General features: G+C 41.9%; 1 protein-coding gene across 6 annotated transcripts in view; it reads left to right on the top strand.

The window, feature by feature from the left end:
* LOC126237240 (lactosylceramide 4-alpha-galactosyltransferase-like) overlaps nucleotides 1–22919 on the top strand; it is a 543469-nt gene that overhangs the window by 406514 nt on the left and 114036 nt on the right. For all 6 annotated transcript variants that reach the window (XM_049947147.1, XM_049947144.1, XM_049947143.1 and 3 more), the window contains one exon: nucleotides 4122–4311. In XM_049947147.1, coding sequence (XP_049803104.1) covers nucleotides 4122–4311 — 190 coding nt within the window. The remainder of the gene's footprint in view (nucleotides 1–4121; nucleotides 4312–22919) is intronic.

Here is a 22919-nt window from a genome sequence, read left to right as displayed (position 1 = left end):
GCATATTACTTGGTCGACTTTCCCGCATCGCCGAAAGCTGCAACCCTCTTCTGATTAAGGGCTCCGTAATGTGCAACGTTTCGATGTTGGTGCGTGAGAAACAACATGCTGTAACCGAGTTTCAAACCACATAAAACGCGCCTCCAATTGAAATCCATAGAAGACTGAAAGCTGTCATACGGTGATGACTGTATCGTAGTCAATAACGTGCGAGATTGAGTTAAAATGTTGACCCCAGCTTTCATCACCTATCGCAATGTTGTTAAGGAACCCATCACTCTCATGCTTAAACAGCAAAGGAAATGTTGACGGATGTCCGCTTTGCTCTGTTTCGCGATGGGAGTGAACATTCGAGCCACCCACTGTACACACAATTTTCTGTACCGCAGTGCTGCAACGATAGCCTGTAGACGCTCTCGTGATATGCCACACTTATTTGGAAGTGTGTTATCCAACGATTTTCTCGGGTGAATTCGTCAAATCGATTCCGATGAGTCTTGTCGGTTGTCCGCTCTGAACTCTTGTCACACACGTTGAGATTAGCACCACTGCTTCCTTCATTACGAAACCAACGTCACACATTACTGATGTCGATTCAGTCGTCAGCATACGCAGCTTTCATTTTTCAATGGTTTTTCAGTCAGAGACACATTTTCTGCGGTTAGAAACTCGATTACAGCATGCACCGCCATGTTAAATGCTACGCTACAGAGCCCTCTAGCGGCAGAATGTTGCAATTTGCCTAAGCGAAGCGGAAAAGTCGACCGAGTAATATGCGTGAATGTAAAACCTCAACCGATATCGAGAACAGAATTAAAAATTCGGATGGAATCTTTTTCAGCATGCTCTTGTACACTTATTTACGTTCAGGGTCAACTGTCAGTTCCTGCCCCAGTCACCGATCCCCCACAGTTATTCTTGCATTTCCCTACAGTCTTACTGCATTACTACCTTCCTATAAAGAGCATCGTCTGCAAACAGCCTCCCGAAGCTTCCGACTTCATACATTTTGTTCATTTATGTACACTGAAAATACTGGTTGCACTGTAACACTCCCTTGGAGTTCTTCAGAAATTATGTTTACATCTGTAGACTTCTGCCCATTAAGAACAATGTATTGAACTCTATCATCCAATAAGTCCTAAATCCATGCTGACAACACTTTTTGCCGTGAAGAAACAAGATACAACAGAATTAAAGACATTAGCTGCCTGTGGACATTTATTTATATTAATGCGGAAAGTTGAAAATTAGTGCCAGACTGGGATTTGAATCCGGGTCTTCTGCTTGCTAGGCAGATGACGCTGACCACTGCGCCATCCAGACACAGTGGTCAACACAACTGTTCAAACTACCCTAATACGTCTCTCGTCAGAACCGAATTCTCCACTATCCACACACTACTGAAGTAGTGACCCTTGCCCATCATCCTCATTACTCGCGGCATTTCGAAAGAACAGACAACACACACACACACACACACACACACACACACACACACACACACATACATATAATTAAGGCGACGATGGCCAATGATCCCTTCAGTGCAGATGCTCAGCAAGCTCAAACTCTCAAAGCAATCAGCGAAATGCCGCGAATAATGAGGATAGTGGGCTAGGGGCACTACATCAGAATTTGGGACTGACTACTGGCGTGCTAGGGTAGCACATACAGTCAAGTTGACCACTATGTCCAGATGGCGTAGTGGTCAGCACATCTGCCTAGTAAGGAGGAGAGACAGGGTTCAGAAACCAGTCTGGTACAAATTTTCAGTCAATACCCACTGGCAGCTAACGTCTTTAATTCCTCTGTGTCTTGATTCATAGTGCCTGCAGGATCAAAATGGTGTCATGTGTCCGACATGTCTGAAAGAACAGACACCACATATACATAATTAAGGCGAGGATGGGCAAAGGTCACTTCAGTGCACATGCACACCAACCCAAAACTCTTATGGGAATCAGCGAAATGCCGTGAGTAATGAGGATAATGGGCAAGAGGCACTACGTCAGTAGTGTGTGGATAGGTTGAGAATTTGGGTCTGACTGGAGGCATGCTAGGGTAGTCTGTGCAGTGTGTCCAGAGGCTAGTGGCCAACGCATATGCCTAGTAAGGAGACCTAGGGTTGAATTCCGGTCTGGCACGAACTTTCAACTTTCCCTGTTGACATATACGCATCAAAAAAAGTTTTGCATCACATCAGTTCCGGAACCTGTACTGAAAATTGGGATAGATATCAACATAAACATCATTTCCGCCCTTTTTATTGCTCATGAAAATCACGCATTGCATGTTGTACCACCATACAGCGAGACCTTCTGAGGTGGTGGTCCAGATTGCTGTACACGCCGGTACACCTAATACCCAGTAGCACGTCCTCTTGCATTGATGCATGCCTGTATTCGTCGTGGCGTACTATCCACAAGTTCATCAAGGCACTGTTGGTCCAGATTGTCCCACTCCTCAACGGCGATTCGGCGTAGATCCCTCAGAGTGGTAGATGAGTAACGTCGTCTTTAAACAGCCCTTTTCAATCTATACCAGGCATGTTCGATGGGGTTCATGTCTGGAGAACATGCTGGCCACTCTAGTCGAGCGATGTCGTTATTCTGAAGGAATTCATTCACAAGATTTGCACGATGGGGGCGCGAATTGTCGTCAATGGAGACGGATGTCTCGCCAATATGCTGCCGATATGGTTGAACTATCGGTCGGAGGATGGCATTCACGTATCGTACAGCCGTTACGGCGCCTTGCATGACCACCAGCGGCGTACGTCGGCCCCTCAAAACAACAGGTAACTTTCACCTTGCTGCACTCGCTGGACAGTGTGTCTAACACTGACCGGATTGTCTCCAAACACGTCTCCGACGATTGTCTGGTTGAAGGCATATGGGACACTCATCGATGAAGAGAATGTGAAGCCAATCCTGAGCGGTCCATTCGGCATGTTGGACCCATCTCTACCGCGCTGCATGGTGTCGTGGTTGCAAAGATGGACCTCGTCATGGACGTCGGGAGTAAAGTTGCGCATTATTCAGCCTATTGCGCACAGTTTGAATCGTAACACGACGTCCTGTGGCTGCACGAAAAGCATTATTTAACACGATGGCGTTGCTGTCAGTGTTCCTCCGAGCCGTAATCCGTAGGTAGAAATCGTCTACTGCAGTAGTAGCCTTGGGCGGCCTGAGCGAGACATGTCATCGACAGTTCCTGTCTCTCTGTATCTCCTCCATGTCCGAACAACATCGCTTCGGTTCACTCCGAGACGCTTGGACACTTCCCTTGTTGAGAGCCCATCCTGGCACATACAGAGAACACGAGCCGTGTACCACCTTCCTGGAGGAGTAACTGGAACTGATCGGCTGTCGGACCTCCTCCGTCTAATAGGCGCTGCCCATGCATGGTTGTTTACATCTTTGGGCGGGTTTAGTGACACCTCTGAACAAAGGGAGTGTGTCTGTGATACAATATCCACAGTCATCGTCTATCTTCAGGAGTTCTGGGAACCGGAGTGATGCAAAACATTTTTTGATGTGTGTAAATCACTGCCCACTAGCAGCTAATGTCTTTCCTTTGTGTTTTGATTCATAGTGGCTGCAGGATAAAAATTGAGTCTGTTCTTTTGGGCATGTCCGAATGAACAGACACCCCTACATATATGTAAAGAAACAACGTGCACTGTCGAAGCTTGAAATTATCGTGTGAACCACGCTGACAGGCTGAAAAGTGTGCACAGGTCTCGTTGTCCCGTTCACAGTAGGGCACAACTAGCGTTCTACGGAACCTCGATGAGAACGCAGCTTTCCATATACCCGTACGTAGTGATTTCCTGTGGTCACAAGAGTACCAAGAAAGAAGTCCCCCCCCCCCCCAAAAAAAAAGATAAGAACACAAACTGTATAAGTCACTGGGGGTGCTTAAAAACTGTCCCTGAGCGGTTTGTGATTGACCTGTGAACTCCTGCTTAATAGCCTATACATTAGCCACCAACTCATTAACGCAGAGAACCACGGTTTCGGTCTAGTACTGTAGCTAATATATAGATCAAAGCATAGATACTACTGCTATGACACATGGAGAACGTAATGCTTCAACTTGTGTACGTTCTTTGGCAGGTATCGATGGCAGAGGTACGGACTGGTGGCGGCCCTCCTGCTGAGTGTGACGAGTTTCTTCACGTGGCTGGCAGCTCCACCCAAGCTTCCCGATGTTGTCATCCTGCCACCGTTGCTCATCGATGAACCGTTCATGCCCCGGCGTGGAGCGCGTAACATTATTTTCGTAGAGACCACTTGTGCCATCAAGGTAAGCAGATCTCTCTTTGTGTCACTGTAGCAGGTGTGCAAAGTAGAAGCATACGTTTCACAACAATCTGCTTGTTGTAGTTGTGGGCTTCAATCCGAACTCTCCCTGTACCACTCTATCCTTGTCACGCCTATTCTTCTCCGAATAACTACTGCTACCTATATCCATTTGAACGTGCGTACTGCATTCATCCTGAAACGTCCCCTTTGAACAATTATACAGGACTGTGCTTAACCTGACACACAATATTTTTTTTAGCGCAACGCAATCTGACTTTCAAAATCCCCTACAAAAGAATGGCCCTGACTAACATTAAACTATACCTTTCACAAATCACTTACCTCACAAAAATCTGCGCTACTCAAGCTACTGCAATACAGCGAGCGCCACTACTGCCAGCTAAATAAAAGATTCAAACTACTGAAGGCACTAACTACTGATAGGGATAGTTAGCAAATGAAAGATATTAATAGAGAACAAACAATGTATTTACCTTGATATCATCATATATAAATATAGCAGTTCATGACAAATTTCAAAACTCCGCCATCTCTCTCCCCACATCCACCACTGCTGGCGGCTCACCTCCAACTGCGCAACGCTACGCGCTGTTCACAGCCAGCTGCCTAACACTACAATGGCGAGTATTACAACAATGCAAAGCAGCCACAGACTGCACACAGCACAGCCAGTGATTTTCATACAGAGGTGGCGTTACCAATAAAAAAACCTAAACAGCCTACTTACAATCCCTCCACACTTCCCTCCATTACAAGATTGACGACCCCTTCATGCATCAGAATGTGTCCTGTCAACTGGTTCCTACTTCTAGCCAGGTTGTGCCATAAATACCTTTTATCACCAATCCGATTCGGTACCTTCCTTTTAGTCACTTGACCTGAAAGACCAATCTTCAGCATTCTTCTGTAGGACTGCATTTCAAAAGCTTCGATTATTTTCTTGTCTAAAACGCTTATCGTCCACGTTTGACTTCTGCACAAGGCTACATACGAGACAAATGCTTTTCAAAAAGACTGCCTGACACTGGAACTGATATTAGATGTTAAGAAATTCCTCTTTTTTTCAGAAATGCTCCTCGTGCTAGAACCAGTCTGCATTTTACCTCCTCTGTACTTCAGCCATCGTCAGTTGTTTTGCTGCCCAAATAGCAAAACTCATCTACTACTATTACTATCTGATCCCCCTATCTAAATCCTTCAGTATCACCTAATTCCATACTCCTTGATTTACTTTCATTGGTGTTCATATAACTGCTCTTTTCAAGGCGCTGTCTGTTCCATTCGTCTGCTTTTCCGAATCCATTATTGTATCTGACAGATTTAAAGTGCCGTCGGCAAATCCCAATGTTATTACTTCTTGTTCCTGGAATTTAGTTCCGTCTCCAAATTTTCTATTATTTCCTTTATAGTCTGCTCAGTGTACAGATTGACAACAATGCGAATAAGCTACAACCCTGTCTTAGTCCCTTCTCAACCACTGCCACGCTCTCATGTCTTTAGACTGTTACAACTGTAATCGTGTTTCTGTACTTTAACCTTTCGCACCCTGGATTTTAGGCCTGCTACTTACAGTATTTCAAAAAATATATTGCAGTCTGCATTGTCAAAAGCTCTCTCCAAAACTGCAAATGCTGTAAACGAAGGTTTTCCGTTCTTTACCCTATCTTCTAAGATATGTTTCGCCTGCCTCATATATCTTGCACAGCAAGTCGAGTAGTTATTTTCTGTCTGACTATTGTAAGGAACTCAATAATTCAAAGGTAATGTCCTGATCTCTTCTATTCCAAGGAACTTATTTCAATTTAGATTTTTCAATGCTCTTTGTCAAATTCTTCGTATTTCCCTACAGATCTTCGATTGCGTCCTCTTCCTTTCTATAATAAAGCCTTCACGTTCATTTCCCTTTTATAACGCTTCCACATACACCTTCCATCCAACTAAACTAAACCAAACCAAACCTTTCACCTTTCCCTCTGTGCTAAGTTCTTGCTTGCAATCTGAGATGTTCACGTTCATACAGCGGCTTTTCTTTTCTCGGAAGTTCTCTATAATTTTCCTCAGCACCTCTTCTCCTCTAGATATGCATGCTTCTACATCCCCTAATTTCTCGTCTAACCATTCCTACTTTGTCATTTTGCACTTACCTAACTTATTGGACGTCTATTTTCCCTTTTGCATGATTCACTTTTTTATATTGTGATTGTCTCCTTTCTTCAGTTAGATCCAATATCTCGTGCCTTGTCCGTGTACAGTTCGGTTATGATCTCTTATTAACAGGATTCATAATTGTGTTGCTCTGTCAAATGGTTCAAATGGCTCTGAGCACTATGGGACCTAACATCTGTGGTCATCGGTCCCCTAGAACCTCGAACTACTTAAACCTAACTAACCTAAGGACATCACACACATCCATGCCCGAGGCAGGATTCGAACCTGCGACCGTAGCGGTCACGCGGTTGCAGACTGAAGCGCCTAGAACCGCACGGCCACACCGGCCGGCTGTTGCTCTGCCATCCTGTGTATTACAATGTCATGCACCCACCTTCAATTGTCTTCGTACCGATCTTTTCTAATTCTTTGGATTCCGGCAAAGAGCTCCTTTGGTTCATCTACTTTTCATTCCCCGGGCTGCATGTGCAACCCCACTCCCACACATTTTGAGCACAGTCATAATCACCGTTTTCCACGCCAGCCTGTTTCCCGATCTGTTTCTTCATTTTCATGTCTCAAAACTTAGTCCCTAACACTGGCGTTTTTTCCGTTGAAAATGACTGTTTCACAATAATAAATCATTGTTTGTAACACACACTGACTATAAACTGTCCTTCAATTCGGAAGCTTGGTTTTGAGAAATCCACCTCATTTTGCAAAAACACTCGTGGTCATGTCTGCTCTTCTGTTTACTCCTTTTGCTGTATCCAGTCGCCGTCTTTAACGGCCATAAAACCAAAAACACAACTGCTTGCATGACTTCATTGTTTACATGCAATATCTTCTTTTCGCTTTGGTGATTATACATTTTCTTTAACTTACTGTAATTGATAAACGTTGTTTAACGAGAAGTAACTGGGCGCTGCTATGTAATGCGGAACTGCCCATTAGATGTTATGAAAGGCGGGCCCACCAGTAAAAAAGAGGTTGAGGAATTGTGTTGTCTGTAGAGATGCAGTAACAGCAGTAGCTGACGACCAGGAGACCTCAGTGACTTCGGACGTAGACTAGTCACTGGATGTCACTTGAGCAACAGATCCATCAAGGACATATTAAACCTTCTAAAGTTGTTTGTGATGTGATTGTAACGTGGAATCTCGAAAATAACAATCACATCTAAACCAAGAATAGGAAGACCTCATGCACTGATGGAAACGGACCATCACGTATTGGGAAGGGTGATTGTAAAAAATCGCATGCAGGCAGCCGAAGAAATCACTTGTGAGTTCGTCTAAGTGCTAACAGCAGTCCAACTACCACGATGACTCTGCGGATGGAGTTAAAAATAACAGGTTAATATGGTGGAGCTGCTCCTCCTAAACCAAACTTTTAGCAGTTAGTGCTAAGCGACGATTTAGTTGGTATAAAGAGCCACGTCACTGGGCAGCGGACGACTGGAAATGACTGATTTGGAGTGATTAATCACACTATACTTTGTGGCAATCGTGTGGAAGGGTTTGGGTGTGGTGAATGCCTGGAGAACGTTACGTGCCATCAGGTGTAGTGCCAGGAATGAAACACGCAGGAGGTGATGTTAGAGTATGGAGGTATTTTTCATGGTTACGTTGTGGTCCACTTATTGCGCCTAAGAAAGCGCTAAATACGAAAGGATCTAAAGACGCTTTACAGCGTTGTGTAATGCTCACAGTAGAGGAACTGTTAGTAGATAGTGATTGTTCGTATCAGCATGACAATGCATCCTGTCATAACGCAGCATCTGGGAGACAGTGGTTTGTTGACAATAACATTCCTGAAATTGGCTGGCCTGCTCAGGGTCCCGACCTGTTGCCAATGGAACACCTTGGGGATGAGTCAGATAGTCGACTTCACGTCAGACCCCAGCGTTTCTACCTTCTCAGGCCAATACAATGACATGACACAGGATGTAGTGCTGTTGTCCTAAGTATATACACATTGGCGCAAATCCAGGATGGTGCATTTTTATAGTATGACAATTCTACAAAGACACTGAAAGCCCTTTGAAAGTATCCCCAGCAGAGTTCAAGTCTTCGCAAAGGTGAAGGGCGGACAGACCTCATATTACGAGAGTTGTTTGAAAAGTTCTCAGAACGGAATAGAAAAGAGGTACTTACATCCCTGAACCCTTTTTTTGTTTTTCAATTTAGTCTCCTTGTAGATTAATGAACTTGGTACAGCAATGTTCCAGTGCCTTGTCCCATCTCGAAAATGAGTTTCATCCAGGCCTGCAAAATAGTTGCCAACTCTGGCCATCAATTCTTCGTAGGAAGTGAATCTTCGTCCACCAAGAAAAATTTTCAGTTTTGGGAAGAAATGGAAGTCTGACAGAGCACTCGGAGTGCTAGTTTTGCAAGGTTCGCAGGAGTGCTTCTGTGAAGTTTGGAAGGTAGGAGACGAGGTACTTGCGGAATTAAAGCTGTGAGAACGGGGCGTGCGTCGTGCTTGGGTAGCTCAGTTGCCCGCGAAAGGCAAAGGTCCCGAGTTCGAGTCTCGGTCCGGCAAACAGTTTTAATCTTCCAGGAAGTTTCATTACTCGTTAACCAGCTATAAATCACTTCACTGAGTATACTTAAGCATAAATATTACATATACGAAAATAAGATGAATTACTTGTGAAAATATTTCTTCAAATCCTGGTGGTAATATTAGCCCTTTATCTTATTACTCTTAGGATAAGCCGGAAGATAACTTCCATTGCGGGGTACGCTCATAATCTCATAAGGACCAGTTCGTTGTCTCCCTGCGTGTTGTGCACTTCTGTTCAGTGAGTTAGCGTTTATACAGTTGCTTGCGCTTTTCATTTTGTGAGTTTGGTTATTAATATTGCCTTCATTGCCGTCTAAAGAGACACCAGATTTAATTTTTGTTTCCTTGTGTAAAGATTTCCATGTATCGTAGTTTTAGTAGTGCAGATTTACGCCGAATATAGCACGACAATCGAGTAGTTTGAACGTTTAGAGAATCAGTTTGCCTTTTGTCTCCCTGTGTGCTGTGCAATTGTGTTCAGTGAGTTGGTGTGCATACAGCAGCGTGAGGTTTTGCCTCAGAATCGCCACAGTCGGATAATTTCCTCATTTTGGCTTTTTGGATGTCTGCTAGTACTCTTTCAGCTACTTGCGATATGGATAGGGACTGTGCTTATTGTGAATGAACACAAGGAGAATTTGCTGTTATCTGTAAACAGCTGGAGACTGCGTTGGCCACGGTCGAGAGGCTTCTCACTGATGCTTAAACCTGCGGCGACATCAGGGGGCCGGTTACGAGAGCTGTGAGACTCTTGGTGCCGTTAGAATCCCACGGTGACCTAGTTGCCGTTGCATATTCTAATATGCAACATCTGACCAGTTCATCTCCACTCAAGAATGAGTGGCGGATAGTGGTAGGTACATGTCACAGGCCGGAAACCGAAAGAGGGAATGGACACGCGGCTGGGTCCTTACTCTTAGCAACAGACATGAAATGCTGCCAGATGATCTGAGCCAGCAGGGGATGCCTTTCTTGTCCAGGGTCAGTCATGGTCCTCTGGTCTGGAGCAAAGTGGAAGGTCTAAACCAGAGGCTCAGACGTTTCAGTGGCAGTATCGGGTGCAAATTTCTCACCTCTGCTATTAGGTGGAGAGTTGTAGGGTTACCCTTAATAGGCAAGGCGTGCATTACGCGCAGGTGGCAGCTTCTAGGATAGCGGAGTCTGGGTGGTGTGCACATGAGGTTTTTTAGGTTAGAGTAACCCCTCCTTGGGATCAGAGACGGATTACCTGCATGGGTCGCTGTTACATCAGCGAGTGCTCGTTCTCGCAGATCAGATAGAGGAGAAGTTAACATGACATAGTAAACTGCAGGAACATCCAGGGAAAGGTCATAGAATTAGTATCACTCACTGAAGGTTACAATGATCAGACAGTATTAGGAACAAAAAGCTGGTTGAAATCAGAAGTGAACAGCAACAAAATCATAAATTCAGATGCGATTATTTATTGTAAGGATGGGTTACACCCACCGCTGGTGGCGTAATTATTGCAATAAATTATTCGATAATATCGAGCGAAGTTATCACATATTCTAAATGTGAATTAATCTGACTGAAGTTAAGCATCAAAGATCGGTCGAAAATGGTAATCAGATGCTTTTATAGGCAGCCTAGGTCAGGAACTTTAGTGGTTGAGTGCTTTAGAGAGAACGTGTAGAATATCGTTAGTAACTTTCGTGATCATTCTGTTGTAATAAGAAGTGATTTGAACTGGCCAATATATATATTTGTGTGTGTGTGTGTATGAATGATCTGTGTGTAGTGTAATTGTAACATGTTATTTGAAAGTGTCTTTTAAACAGATAATGGTTATTATTTTTATCACAGAGCTTCTTACGAGCTGTTAAACTGTAAAAATGTTAACACAGATTATACCCAACACTTCGGTGTGCAAAATAACTGATTATAATTGTTTCCTTTAACTGAAGTTACGTGATCGTTATTGCGCACCAAAGCAAAAACAACGAAAGAAGATGATCTCTTTTGGTCTCAGACGTTGAAACTTTAGGTTCGTATGTATGTATATTTCTCAGTAGCGCACTGATTTGTTAATTTTAATTGCATGAAGCATATTATCTTAACAATCATATCAATTGAAGACATACATATGAGTACATGGTACGTGCTGATAATACTCAGGTTGCGTCAGGCATTTATACAAGAACCTACTGCCAACAGAGGGCACTTTAGGTAGAGTACATAGTAAACAAGTGTCGCAAATATGAAGATTAAAATGCAGTATGCACTGTCTTTAGTTAAAATTTTTCTTTGGCTAAATGAACGTCTGACATTAAAAATATATGCTGATATACTATATGTGAAATTGGACTTATACTTGAAATCCATAAAAAGCACAAATACTATACAATACAGCCCTTAGCCTGGTTAGGTAACATACAACCTTTTATGAATGCCAGAATAAAAAGTATAAAATAAAAAAAATCACAAAATCTTCTATCCTAAGAGATCAGTTAATCATAATACAATTAATAAAGTAGTGCCCCTTAATTAAAAGTAAAAAATCTATCATCGATATTATATTAGAGTGCGGTATCGATGGCGAATATGTCGTGTCTTCTCTGCATTACTTGCTTGTTTTCCTGTGGCTGAGCTAGCGGAGAACATGTATATCAGATTAATGCTTCTTCATATGAACTAGGAATGCAAACATACCAGATGTTGGGACTTAGGAATTTGTCCATAGAATGGGACATAATTCTGTATCGTGTAGCGCTTTTTTCAGTTTGTCTAATAGATTTTGAAACTAACGTCTTTACCTTCTTGACTGTCTACGTTCTATAAATCAGCCATGTTCTTGCACATATCTGAATAACATTGGCTATCATTACAATCTTGCTACTCAGTAGTCAGTTGTTCAGTTGGTTTCGTGTATTCTGACAAGCCTTGTGGTAATCATGACAGTGAATCTGCTACAAGTTCTCTCTTCCAGACGTGTAAATGACCTCAAAATTCTATTCCCGAAGAAATAAAGACCAGTATGAATGTAGCATTTTGCATGACATGAGAAAGCTCAACGCCTGATAGTTACAACAGACTTAAATGTTCTTTTTGCAAATGTAATTATTCGATTTTCTAAACGCCCAAATCATCGCTAAAGTTTCTAACTCCGTAGCAGAGTATGATCCTTTGCATTCAGATAAGGGACCTCTAGCAAAACATGACTCGAATATCTGATTTTCCTTTTCCCTCATGGATCTAAAATAAACAAGCTCCTAATTCAGAAAATGACACACCAGTAACTAAAGAGAAATCCGTAGTCATATCAGTATGATGCAGAATGTCAAAATTTACTAGAGCCTCTCTTATTGCCTTAAAATCATTCTCACATTCACTGGTCCAGACCCATGTTGTATTTTTCTTCAAAAAACTTAGCGAGTTTGTACTGCTTAAAAGCTGTTTGGGTGCAAAACTAGCATAAACCAAAGAACTCTAAGTTGTTGCTTAGTAAGAGGTTATAGAAAGTTTTTGGTGGCACTAATCTTATCTGGGTTAGGTGTTATTACAGTAGAGATAATTATGGACCAAGAAACTTAATCTTCTCCCTGACAAATTTAGACATTTGCAAATTAGCTGTCACTCCTGCCTCTGAGAATCTGTGTAGTGTACTTTCTAACAATTCTACATGTTCTTCACAGGTATGAGTGGCCATTAGTATATCATCAACATGCAGTGTAATTTGGCCAGAGCGTTCAGACCCTAAGACAGTATCTAAGGCTTTTATAAATACTCCTGAACTCACGTTTAAGCCAAATAGCAGTACACAGAACTGCTAGCTTCTTCCATCGTAAATAAAGGCAGTGTATTTCCTAGACTCCTTGGTGAGACTTACCTGCCAGTAAGAACTTTGTAAATCAGTGCTAGAGAGGAATTTAATCGCAATAAATTTGTGTAATTTTTCATCCACATTCCCCAGACAAGTTTGCACATGGAGCAGTGTTGTCAGGTTTCGCCACAACTAACAGTGGACTGCAAAATGGTGACATAGAAGATTCTATTATAATCCGTTCAAGCATCTGTTTTATTTCGCTGTTAATTGCTGCTGTCTTAGATCACTGGATGGAATAAATATTGTAACATAAATCTCATGGAACTGGATTTCCATACGATACTGATAAGCGTTTATAATACCATATTCTTTACTGAATATGCGCACATACTTTAAAAATAAATTTTTTAACCCAGTTCATTGCGATGAATCAGAAGTGGTGCACTCGGCTACTTCGACCACTATCTGGTTATCAATATCTTCAACCCTATTACTTTGTACACAGTGTGTTACAAAAGGGTACGGCCAAACTTTCAGGAAACATTCCTCACACACAAATAAAGAAAAGATGTTATGTGGACATGTGTCCGGAAACGCTTAATTTCCATGTTAGAGCTCATTTTAGTTTCGTCGTCCACCTACGGTCAATGGAGCACGTTATCATGATTTCATACGGGGTACTCTACCTGTGCTGCTAGAACATGTGCCTTTACAAGTACGACACAACATGTGGTTCATGCACGATGGAGCTCCTGCACATTTCAGTCGAAGTGTTCGTACGCTTCTCAACAACAGATTCGGTGACCGATGGATTGGTAGAGGCGGACCAATTCCATGGCCTTCACGCTCTCCTGACCTCAAACCTCTTGACTTTCATTTATGGCGGCATTTGAAAGCTCTTATCTACGCATCCCAGGTACCAAATGTAGAGACTCTTCGTGCTCGTATAGTGGACGGCTGTGATACAATACGCCATTCTCCAGGGCTGCATCAGCGCATCAGGGATTCCATGCGACGGAGGGTGGATGCATGTATCCTCGCTAACGGAGGACATTTTGAACATTTCCTGTAACAAAGTGTTTGAAGTCACACTGGTACGTTCTGTTGCTGTGTGTTTCCATTCCATGATTAATGTGATTTGAAGAGAAGTAATAAAATGCGCTCTAACATGGGAAGTAAGCGTTTCCGGACACATGTCCACGTAACACTTTTCTTTCTTTGTGTGTGAGGAATGTTTCCTGAAAGTTTGGCCGTACCTTTTTGTAACACCCTGTATACGTGTTACAGATGGGTGCTGTCTTGGTTTCAATTAACTTTACTTTTAACACTTGGCAGTACCTCCTACCATTGCATGTATACTAACTTGTACAATCTCTTTAGTGTTATTACTGCATTTAAACTGATATGTGGGCAATTCCACCATGATATCTGTATCATCGTTGTAGCATAGTATATTTATTGGACGCTCTGCATTGCCCACATCCAGCCCATGGTGAGCTCTACATTTCAACACTATATTGGAGAGGTGTGGCTCATCTGACAATGCAGTCATATTTACTGTTGGGTGTCGGGTTTGCCAGTCACCTTTAATGGTACAAGTCTGTACTGGTGCCTTGTCCATTTCATTACTTTTATTATGATTATGCGTTTGCAGTTTGTCATGATCTAACCTTATGTCATCCATGTTGGACCTTTTTTCTTTTAAGGAAACTGCCACTCTATTGACGATAAATGTTCAAATAAAACAATTTATCTGTGTCAGTCAGTTTTTATTTTCTCTCATGACGCGTTTTGAGAGTTTCTACTCCTATCTTCAGGTGGAAAACAGCGATATCTTGTTACATGGGCACCAGCTGGCTGCATCCAGCTGGTACACATGTAACAAGATACTGCTGTTATCCACCTGAAGATGGGAGAGTACAAACTCTCGAAATGCTTCGTTGGAGAAAATAAAAAGTGATTGACACAGACAAATTGTTGTATTTGGACTTTTATTCTAATGACCTCCCATGGGAGATTCCCAGCTGTAGTGGTTATTTCAGTTACTACGGTGGTCTGGTGAGTGATCATTTCCATACTATCCTGGGGAATAGTGGCCGTCATCTCGCTTTCTTTTATTAAACTCACGTAGTCCACAATCTATGTGCTCCGGATTTTGCGTGGGAGGTAAACCCGGTTGCATTACATAATGTATTGGTCACTGTTCTAGTACCACTGTACCTACGAGGTGCTATCCAAAATTTTCGGAACTGGTGCTGCCATCTGTTGAAAACCTTACCTTTGGACTAATGGTCACCATCACCCTCGAAGTAGTTCCCATCCGCATGTACACACCGGTCCCAGCGCTTCTGCCACTGGTCAAACGTTTTCTGGAAGTCCTGTTCTTTGAGGGTGTTTATCACCACCAGCGATGCTTCTTGGATCCTCTCTAGTGTCGAACCGACGGCCTTTCAACTTGAGTTTCAGTTTTGGGAATAGCGTGAAGTCGCAAGGTGCCAAATCTGGCGAGTACAGTGGCTGGGGTACAACCGACATGTTGTTTTTTGCCGAAAAGGCCCTGGTGAGCAAGGACGTGTGACAGGGCGCATTGTCGTGATGCAGCAGCCAGTTCCCTTGACGCCAGAGTTTGGGCCATCATCGCCACACGTTATCATGGAGCCTTCGCAAAACGTCACAGTAGTACGTGGAATTCACTGTTCGATTGGGTGGGACGAATTCTTTGGGCACAATTCCCTTGGTATCAAAGAAAATGGTGATCACGCTCTTCACTTTGCTCTTCATCTGTCTCGCTTTTTTGGGTCTTGGAGAGCCCAGGCTCATCCACTAGATTAGATTAGATTAGATTAATACTAGTTCCATGGATCATGAATACGATATTTCGTAATGATGTGGAACGAGTCGAAATTTCCAATACATGACATAATTAGGTTAATTTAACAACATACTTAAGTTAATATAACAACTTTATTTTATTGTGTTTTTTTTTGTTTTTCTTTAATTTATATCTAAAAATTCCTTTATGGAGTAGAAGGAGTTGTCATTCAGAAATTCTTTTAATTTCTTCTTAAATACTTGTTGGTTATCTGTCAGACTTTTGATACTATTTGGTAAGTGACCAAAGACTTTAGTGCCAGTATAATTCACCCCTTTCTGTGCCAAAGTTAGATTTAATCTTGAATAGTGAAGATCATCCTTTCTCCTAGTATTGTAGTTATGCACACTGCTATTACTTTTGAATTGGGTTTGGTTGTTAATAACAAATTTCATAAGAGAGTATATATACTGAGAAGCTACTGTAAATATCCCTAGATCCTTAAATAAATGTCTGCAGGATGATCTTGGGTGGACTCCAGCTATTATTCTGATTACACGCTTTTGTGCAATAAATACTTTATTCCTCAGTGATGAATTACCCCAAAATATGATGCCATATGAAAGCAATGAGTGAAAATAGGCGTAGTAAGCTAATTTACTAAGATGTTTATCACCAAAATTTGCAATGACCCTTATTGCATAAGTAGCTGAACTCAAACGTTTCAGCAGATCATCAATGTGTTTCTTCCAATTTAATCTCTCATCAATGGACACACCTAAAAATTTGCAATATTCTACCTTAGCTATATGCTTCTGATTAAGGTCTATATTTATTAATGGCGTCATACCATTCACTGTACGGAACTGTATGTACTGTGTCTTATCAAAGTTCAGTGAGAGTCCGTTTACAAGGAACCACTTAGTAATTTTCTGAAAGACAGTATTGACAATTTCATCAGTTAATTCTTGTTTGTCAGGTGTGATTACTATACTTGTATCATCAGCAAAGAGAACTAACTTTGCCTCTTCATGAATATAGAATGGCAAGTCATTAATATATAATAAGAACAACAAAGGACCCAAGACTGACCCTTGTGGAACCCCATTCTTGATAGTTCCCCAGTTTGAGGAATGTGCTGATCTTTGCATGTTACGAGAACTACTTATTTCAACTTTCTGCACTCTTCCAGTTAGGTACGAATTAAACCATTTGTGCACTGTCCCACTCATGCCACAATACTTGAGCTTGTCTAGCAGGACATTTGTTGCTTTGTCTCTGGGTCATAACCGTAAATCCAGCACTTGTCACCGGTGATAATCCATAACAAGAAGGTTGGATCATCAGATGTAGTCTGACGAAGGTCCATGCACACTTAAACACGCTGTGCCTTCTGATCGGCAGTGAAGATCCTTGGCACAAATTTTGCAGCGACACGATGCATGACCAATTCATCAGTCAACATTCGTTGACATGTTCCATAACCAATACCTACTTCGTCCGCAAGGTCTTGAATGGTTCTACGTCGATCCTCACGAACCAATTGTTGAAGTTTGGCAACAATGTCTGGCATTGTGCGTCTAACGGGTCTTCCAGTGTGAGCATCATCTTCGAATTCTGTAAGGCCTGCCCTGAACCGACCATGACACTCAAACACTCGCATATGGCTCATGCTCTGTCCCTCAAACACTCGTTGAATCATTGGAAGGCTCTCCGTAGCACTTTTGCCGAGATTCGCACAAAATTTGATACACATGCGCTGTTCTGTTCGCGGATCCATCGTAAAATCGCCACACACCAAACACAGAGTATTACGGAAATCACTGTGGACACCTAACATGTCCTCCCAGCTGAGTGCCACGCCGCACACTGACTCATCAGATATGCAGCTCTCGCCACCTAGTGGTGCAAATATCTACTACTCCTACTATCTAGATAGTAGCACCAGTCCCGAAAATTTTGGATTCCACCTCGTGTGTCTGAGAAGATTGTGCCACATCACTACTGCTGTGGTTGTTCACTCTTGGATCCTCTTGTATAAGACAAGAGAATCCAAGACTGACATTAAGTGATAAAGGTCGGTTTCTGGTACTTGTACTAATTTGTCCTGGAGATCCATTGGCGGTTTGGCCTTTAAAATTCTGAGAGTGACCTAGTTGAATAAAGGTTTGACCCAGACATTTTTCAAAATATTTTGGGAAGCTATCCTGTCTGGTGTTAAAGGACTCTGGATTAAATCCTCCTTTATAAGTCGTTTCTGCACAAACTGAGACCAATTCTCTGGCAAAAATGCCTATTCAAATTGAGCATAATCTTACCAATTCTTCAGTCTCAGTGGCCCAAAGGGCAATTTCCTCTTGGATGAAGTCTGTGAAGTACTGAATTCTTTGTTTATCAGTCTATGAGCTGTGTAGTACATTTTTAAAAGCCCTGATGAACATGTAGAGATGTGTACATTTTTTCTCGTGAATGAATACTTGAAACTTCCTATATTTAAGTAGACTTTCGTCCATTAGGACAGATGACAAACGTGGCACTGCCCCCATACCATACAACAAATGGTCACATACCCTTGCCCACAAGACGTAGGACTAATGTCTTCATTTGATCTAATAACAGTGGATGTCAAATCATTTACACATCACTTACAATTTATCAGAGTCAACATTCTGTGGTAGTAGTGAAACCGAAGCAAAACCTGGTGTTCTGGGTCGTGGCAAAACAGAAATTCAAACTTCACGTTATCAGCAAGGATTGGAAGATAAAGCCTACATAAAGTGTGATGGTCGTGTGCACGATAATTTACAGAAACGTAAATCACCAAAAAATTGGTGCGTTTACATACTTGGTAGAATGAATGCTGTTTACAGAAACAAACTAATTTAATCGTGCAAAACTTTAATAGACACTGTTAGGGAAGTGGGAAAGCAAACAAATAACGTGACAGCCGTCCCTCAGAGGAGTCATATCGTAGATTCTAGTACATAAAAATACAAGAGGTTGGACTGCTGGTCAAATGCAATTACATTTTTCCTGGGTATTCTATATCTCCTCTATTTACTGCGAAAGCCCACGACTACTTTTTTCTTCATTCTGTGGAGAAACGAGCATACGAATTGCACCAGTATTATTGATGAAACTTCCTGGCTGAATAATACCGTACTGTTTTTGGCAAGGAAGTTTCATTTCAGCACACACGCTGCTGCAGAGTGAAAATTCTTTATGGAGTATTATTGGTGTACATTTGTGTCCTTTCACATGTCTGTATCAAATCTTTATTTGTTTCGTATGATCCAAAATTGAAAATGAAATATAATTTTCATTAGAAAACTTGGTGTTTGTTATATATTTGATATGTATGTGTTAATCATTCTTATTTTATGTACGATGCTTCTGACACGATTAAATAAATAAATAAATTAGAAAATTATGATTTAGTACTTGTCTATTGTAATTTACACTTGACAAAAAATATAGACAGGCATAAAAAAATTGCGTGGAAAACATGATCCAACTTGACTTTCTTTCAGCATGAAACTTCGATGCTATTCATTCGATTACAGTTACCTACACCCATTTTGTGAATGCTTTTTACTTACTCTGTCGCACTGTTTTAATAAACAGATTTCTGGCCACAGACTTTCAAATTCTACAAATATAATAAAGGACATCGGACAAGGTCAGTCCACAAGGTCTCCTTGTCAGATAAAAGCTCATATATATGCTCACAGGCGTAAAATCTCTACAAGCTGCTGTCTGGCCAGAGTGCAATCACATACAGAGTGCGTAGCAAATCCGACAATAACTCAGATACTGTGCGAATCGTATAAACCTGAACTACTTTAATGAGTCATAAGATTTGAACCAATAATGGAACACATTTGCGATTTTGGAAAATGATAATATACAACTGGAAGAGTACATTCGTACATATAAAGTCCTCACTACAAATGTCGGAAGCCGCCTCCACCAGCATCGATGCTCGGCTCTGCTCGTTTCGCCATATTCCCAAACGTTCTGTACGTGTAGCCCCGCTAGTGTTGCTAATTTCAAGTTTAGTGGCCTCACGGACTTCAGCAATTGTCCACGGTCAGAGATGTGCAAAATAGTTTACTAAAAGTATTCAAATTATTTTTTTTCTTTTTCAGTTGTAAATGCAAAGTGGTTTTAAATAAAAGTATTTAAATACAAAACGCAAAGTACGTATTTTCAAAATATCTTTATGCAAATAAAATATCTCTAGTTAGTGAACATCGTACATAAGGATTTGTAAGACTGAACTGAATCCATTATTTGAGGAAGTCACATCGTCCTGAAGAATAATTTTTATGCGTCAGCCCTGTTCCTGAGTTGTGGAGACACATTATGGTTGGCGGCCCACGCAAGAAGTAACAGATATACAAGTCCTTATCTATTTCGAATATCATTACTGTGGAAGACTGTATGGTCACCTCTTCATAAGAAAGAAACGAGGACTTAGCTGTGATCTGAAAACTCACATCTACGTCTGGCACATGAAATGTTGGTTGGGTACAGTACTTCATTGTGGGTGTGCGTCTGATACCAAGAACAGACACGTCTAGAGAAGTGTGTGTGTCACTGCAGGATGAACATATTTCTGATGCATCTAACTTTGACTCCTCTTCATCCATATGATACTGCACACTTGCCAGTACCAGTTTCAAACCACAGTAGACCTTTGATTATTGAAAAGGATAGTGAAGTTTATCAAAACACGGAGGGACCTTTTGAGTCTGTAGAAAAACCAGGTGAACACGCTAAAGGAAAAACTAACTTCATGATGATAGTATATTGAGGTAGCAAGTTGAGGCGGCCGGCTGCTGTGGTCGAACGGTTCTAGGAGTTTCAGTCCGGAACCTCGCTGCTGCTACGGTCGCATGTTCGAATCCTGCCTCTGGCATGGATGTGTGTGATGCCGTTAGGTTAGTTAGGTTTAAGTAGTTCTAAGTCTAGGGGACTGATAACCTCAGATGTTAGGTCCCATAGTGCTTAGAGCCATTTGAACCAAGTTGAGGCGAACAATTTAATACGGGACACTTGCTGTCTATCAAGTCGGGAAAATACCTCAAATTGGCCTACAGAAACTACGTAAGCTACAGCGCATGCGCATCGAGTGAGTTTTCCATCATTTCTCGCGCTCTCTTCGCACAAACCAGTAGTTCCAGAGAAAAAATGAATAGGACCTCTTTTGTAGGAAATTTAATATAGTTTAATTTTGGAATGCGACACGTTTTCGCTGGAGGGTGCGGTTCTCGAGTTACTCAAGAAAAACATACAAAAGTGATATTAAATGTTTTCTATCTTGGAACACATTCGGATAGGGCATACGAATGGTTCAAATGGCTCTAAGCACTATGGGACTTAACATCTGAGGTCATCAGTCCCCTAGACTTAGAACTACTTAAACCTAACTAACCTAAGGACATTACACACATCCATGCCCGAGGCAGGATTCGAACCTGCGACCGTAGCAGCAGCGCGTTTCCGTACTGAAGCGCCTAGACCTGCTCGTCCACAGTGGCCGGCATAGGGCATACGTCCATATGAAGTTTTTGTTCAGAATCACTAATACTATCACCCCTCAAAGCATGTACCTTTCCTCCTGACTCACCCTGTATATGAAATTGGACATTTAATGCTCTACAGCTTCGTCTTTGACCATTTTTATGAGAAACGGTCGTGGGAGGCACTAGAAGCAAATGTCTGACTGAAAGAGCGACGTAAAAATGTTTTTTTTTCGAAATTCATCGATTTTCAATAACATATTTCTAGAAAACCTTTGGGAGTTAGTCTGATATCTATTGAAACAATTTTATGGGAAATTTAAAAAGCTTTCATTTTTATCCGGAACTTTATTTTCTACAGTGCACCGTTTACGAGATATAACTGAAAAATAAAAAAAATGGACCTTTCTACCCCCCACCTCCCTCTTCACGCCTAACTGTTCCTAATAAAGTGCTGAAGTCAAAATTTTTCGCACATCCCATGCACTCTACTCCCCTCATTTGAGCACTCATTGACTGGACTATGTCCAGCATAACGCTGCGCTTGCCCGTCTCGTATTATTTCCTTCGTAGCCTTGTCAGCCGCGGTTTGTGAAATCCGTGAGTGTGTAGTTCGGGCCGCGTGACAATAGCGAACACATTAGCGACTCTTCGCAGTCTTTAGATGGCAGAAACATGCAGTACACACTTCGAAAGCGAGTTTTTATGGTGACATCGTGCTGGAAAACAGACACACTGAGCATTCCGGAGAGAATACAGTGTGCGCGATGTTCCAAGAAAGGTAACAGTTTTATTGATTGGAAGAAAGCTGGAGACAACGGGTGTACTAAACAGTAACAGTGGTAAACATAAACCATCACTGAGTGCATTGGTTATTGATAATGTTCGAAGACGCTTGGAGAGCTCTCCAAGGAAATTGTTGCTTCGAATGAGCCACTGGTCAAGCAATTCATGTGGCACATGTCAGATGGCTGCGAAGAAAACCGCACTGCGACCATACAGAATGCACATGGTCCAAGTACTGCAAGAAACAGATCATAAGAGAAGACTGTGTTACTGTTGATGGTTTCAGGGGTTTCTTGTTCACCGTTCAGACATTCTCTCCACAACTTTGTTTACAGATGTGGCATGGATCCATCTGCCATGTTACATAAGCACAAAAAACACGAAACACCACTGCATGATGAAATACATCTTTCTTGAGTATAATAAATCGGGAAAGAGTGACAACCACATCTATCGTGAACAACCTACCTGATATCACACAGTGGAAACGACCACATAAGGTTTCACGATTCTTTTTGAAACATTACGTTTCTCAGTAATGTTCTCATCATTACTATCCATATCATCACTTTTTCTCAGTGCCAGTTACACAAAAGTCATCACTAAAATCGCATGCGCTAGGCTTTTCACCTGTGTTTTTAAGCTCAACAACCATAATTATAGGTCCACCAGAGCCATATTTAACATGTTCAAATGGTTCAAATGGCTCTGAGCACTATGGGACTTAACATCCGAGGTCATCAGTCCCCTAGAACTTAGAACTACTTAAACCTAACTAGCCTAAGGGCATCACACACATCCATGCCCGAGGCAGGATTCGATACTGCGACCGTAGTAGTCGCGCGGTTCCGGACTGAAGCGCCTAGAACCGCTCGGCCACCACGGCCGGCACTAAACATCGTGATTCTAGAATTTCTAACACATTTCTAGGTATGAAGACCCCGCCCCCCCGACCAGACATC

Source organism: Schistocerca nitens, chromosome 2 (assembly GCF_023898315.1).
Source record: "Schistocerca nitens isolate TAMUIC-IGC-003100 chromosome 2, iqSchNite1.1, whole genome shotgun sequence".
Lineage (NCBI taxonomy): Eukaryota > Metazoa > Arthropoda > Insecta > Orthoptera > Acrididae > Schistocerca > Schistocerca nitens.
Note: the sequence above shows the minus strand (reverse complement) of the source record. Positions and strands in the feature narration are given on the sequence as shown.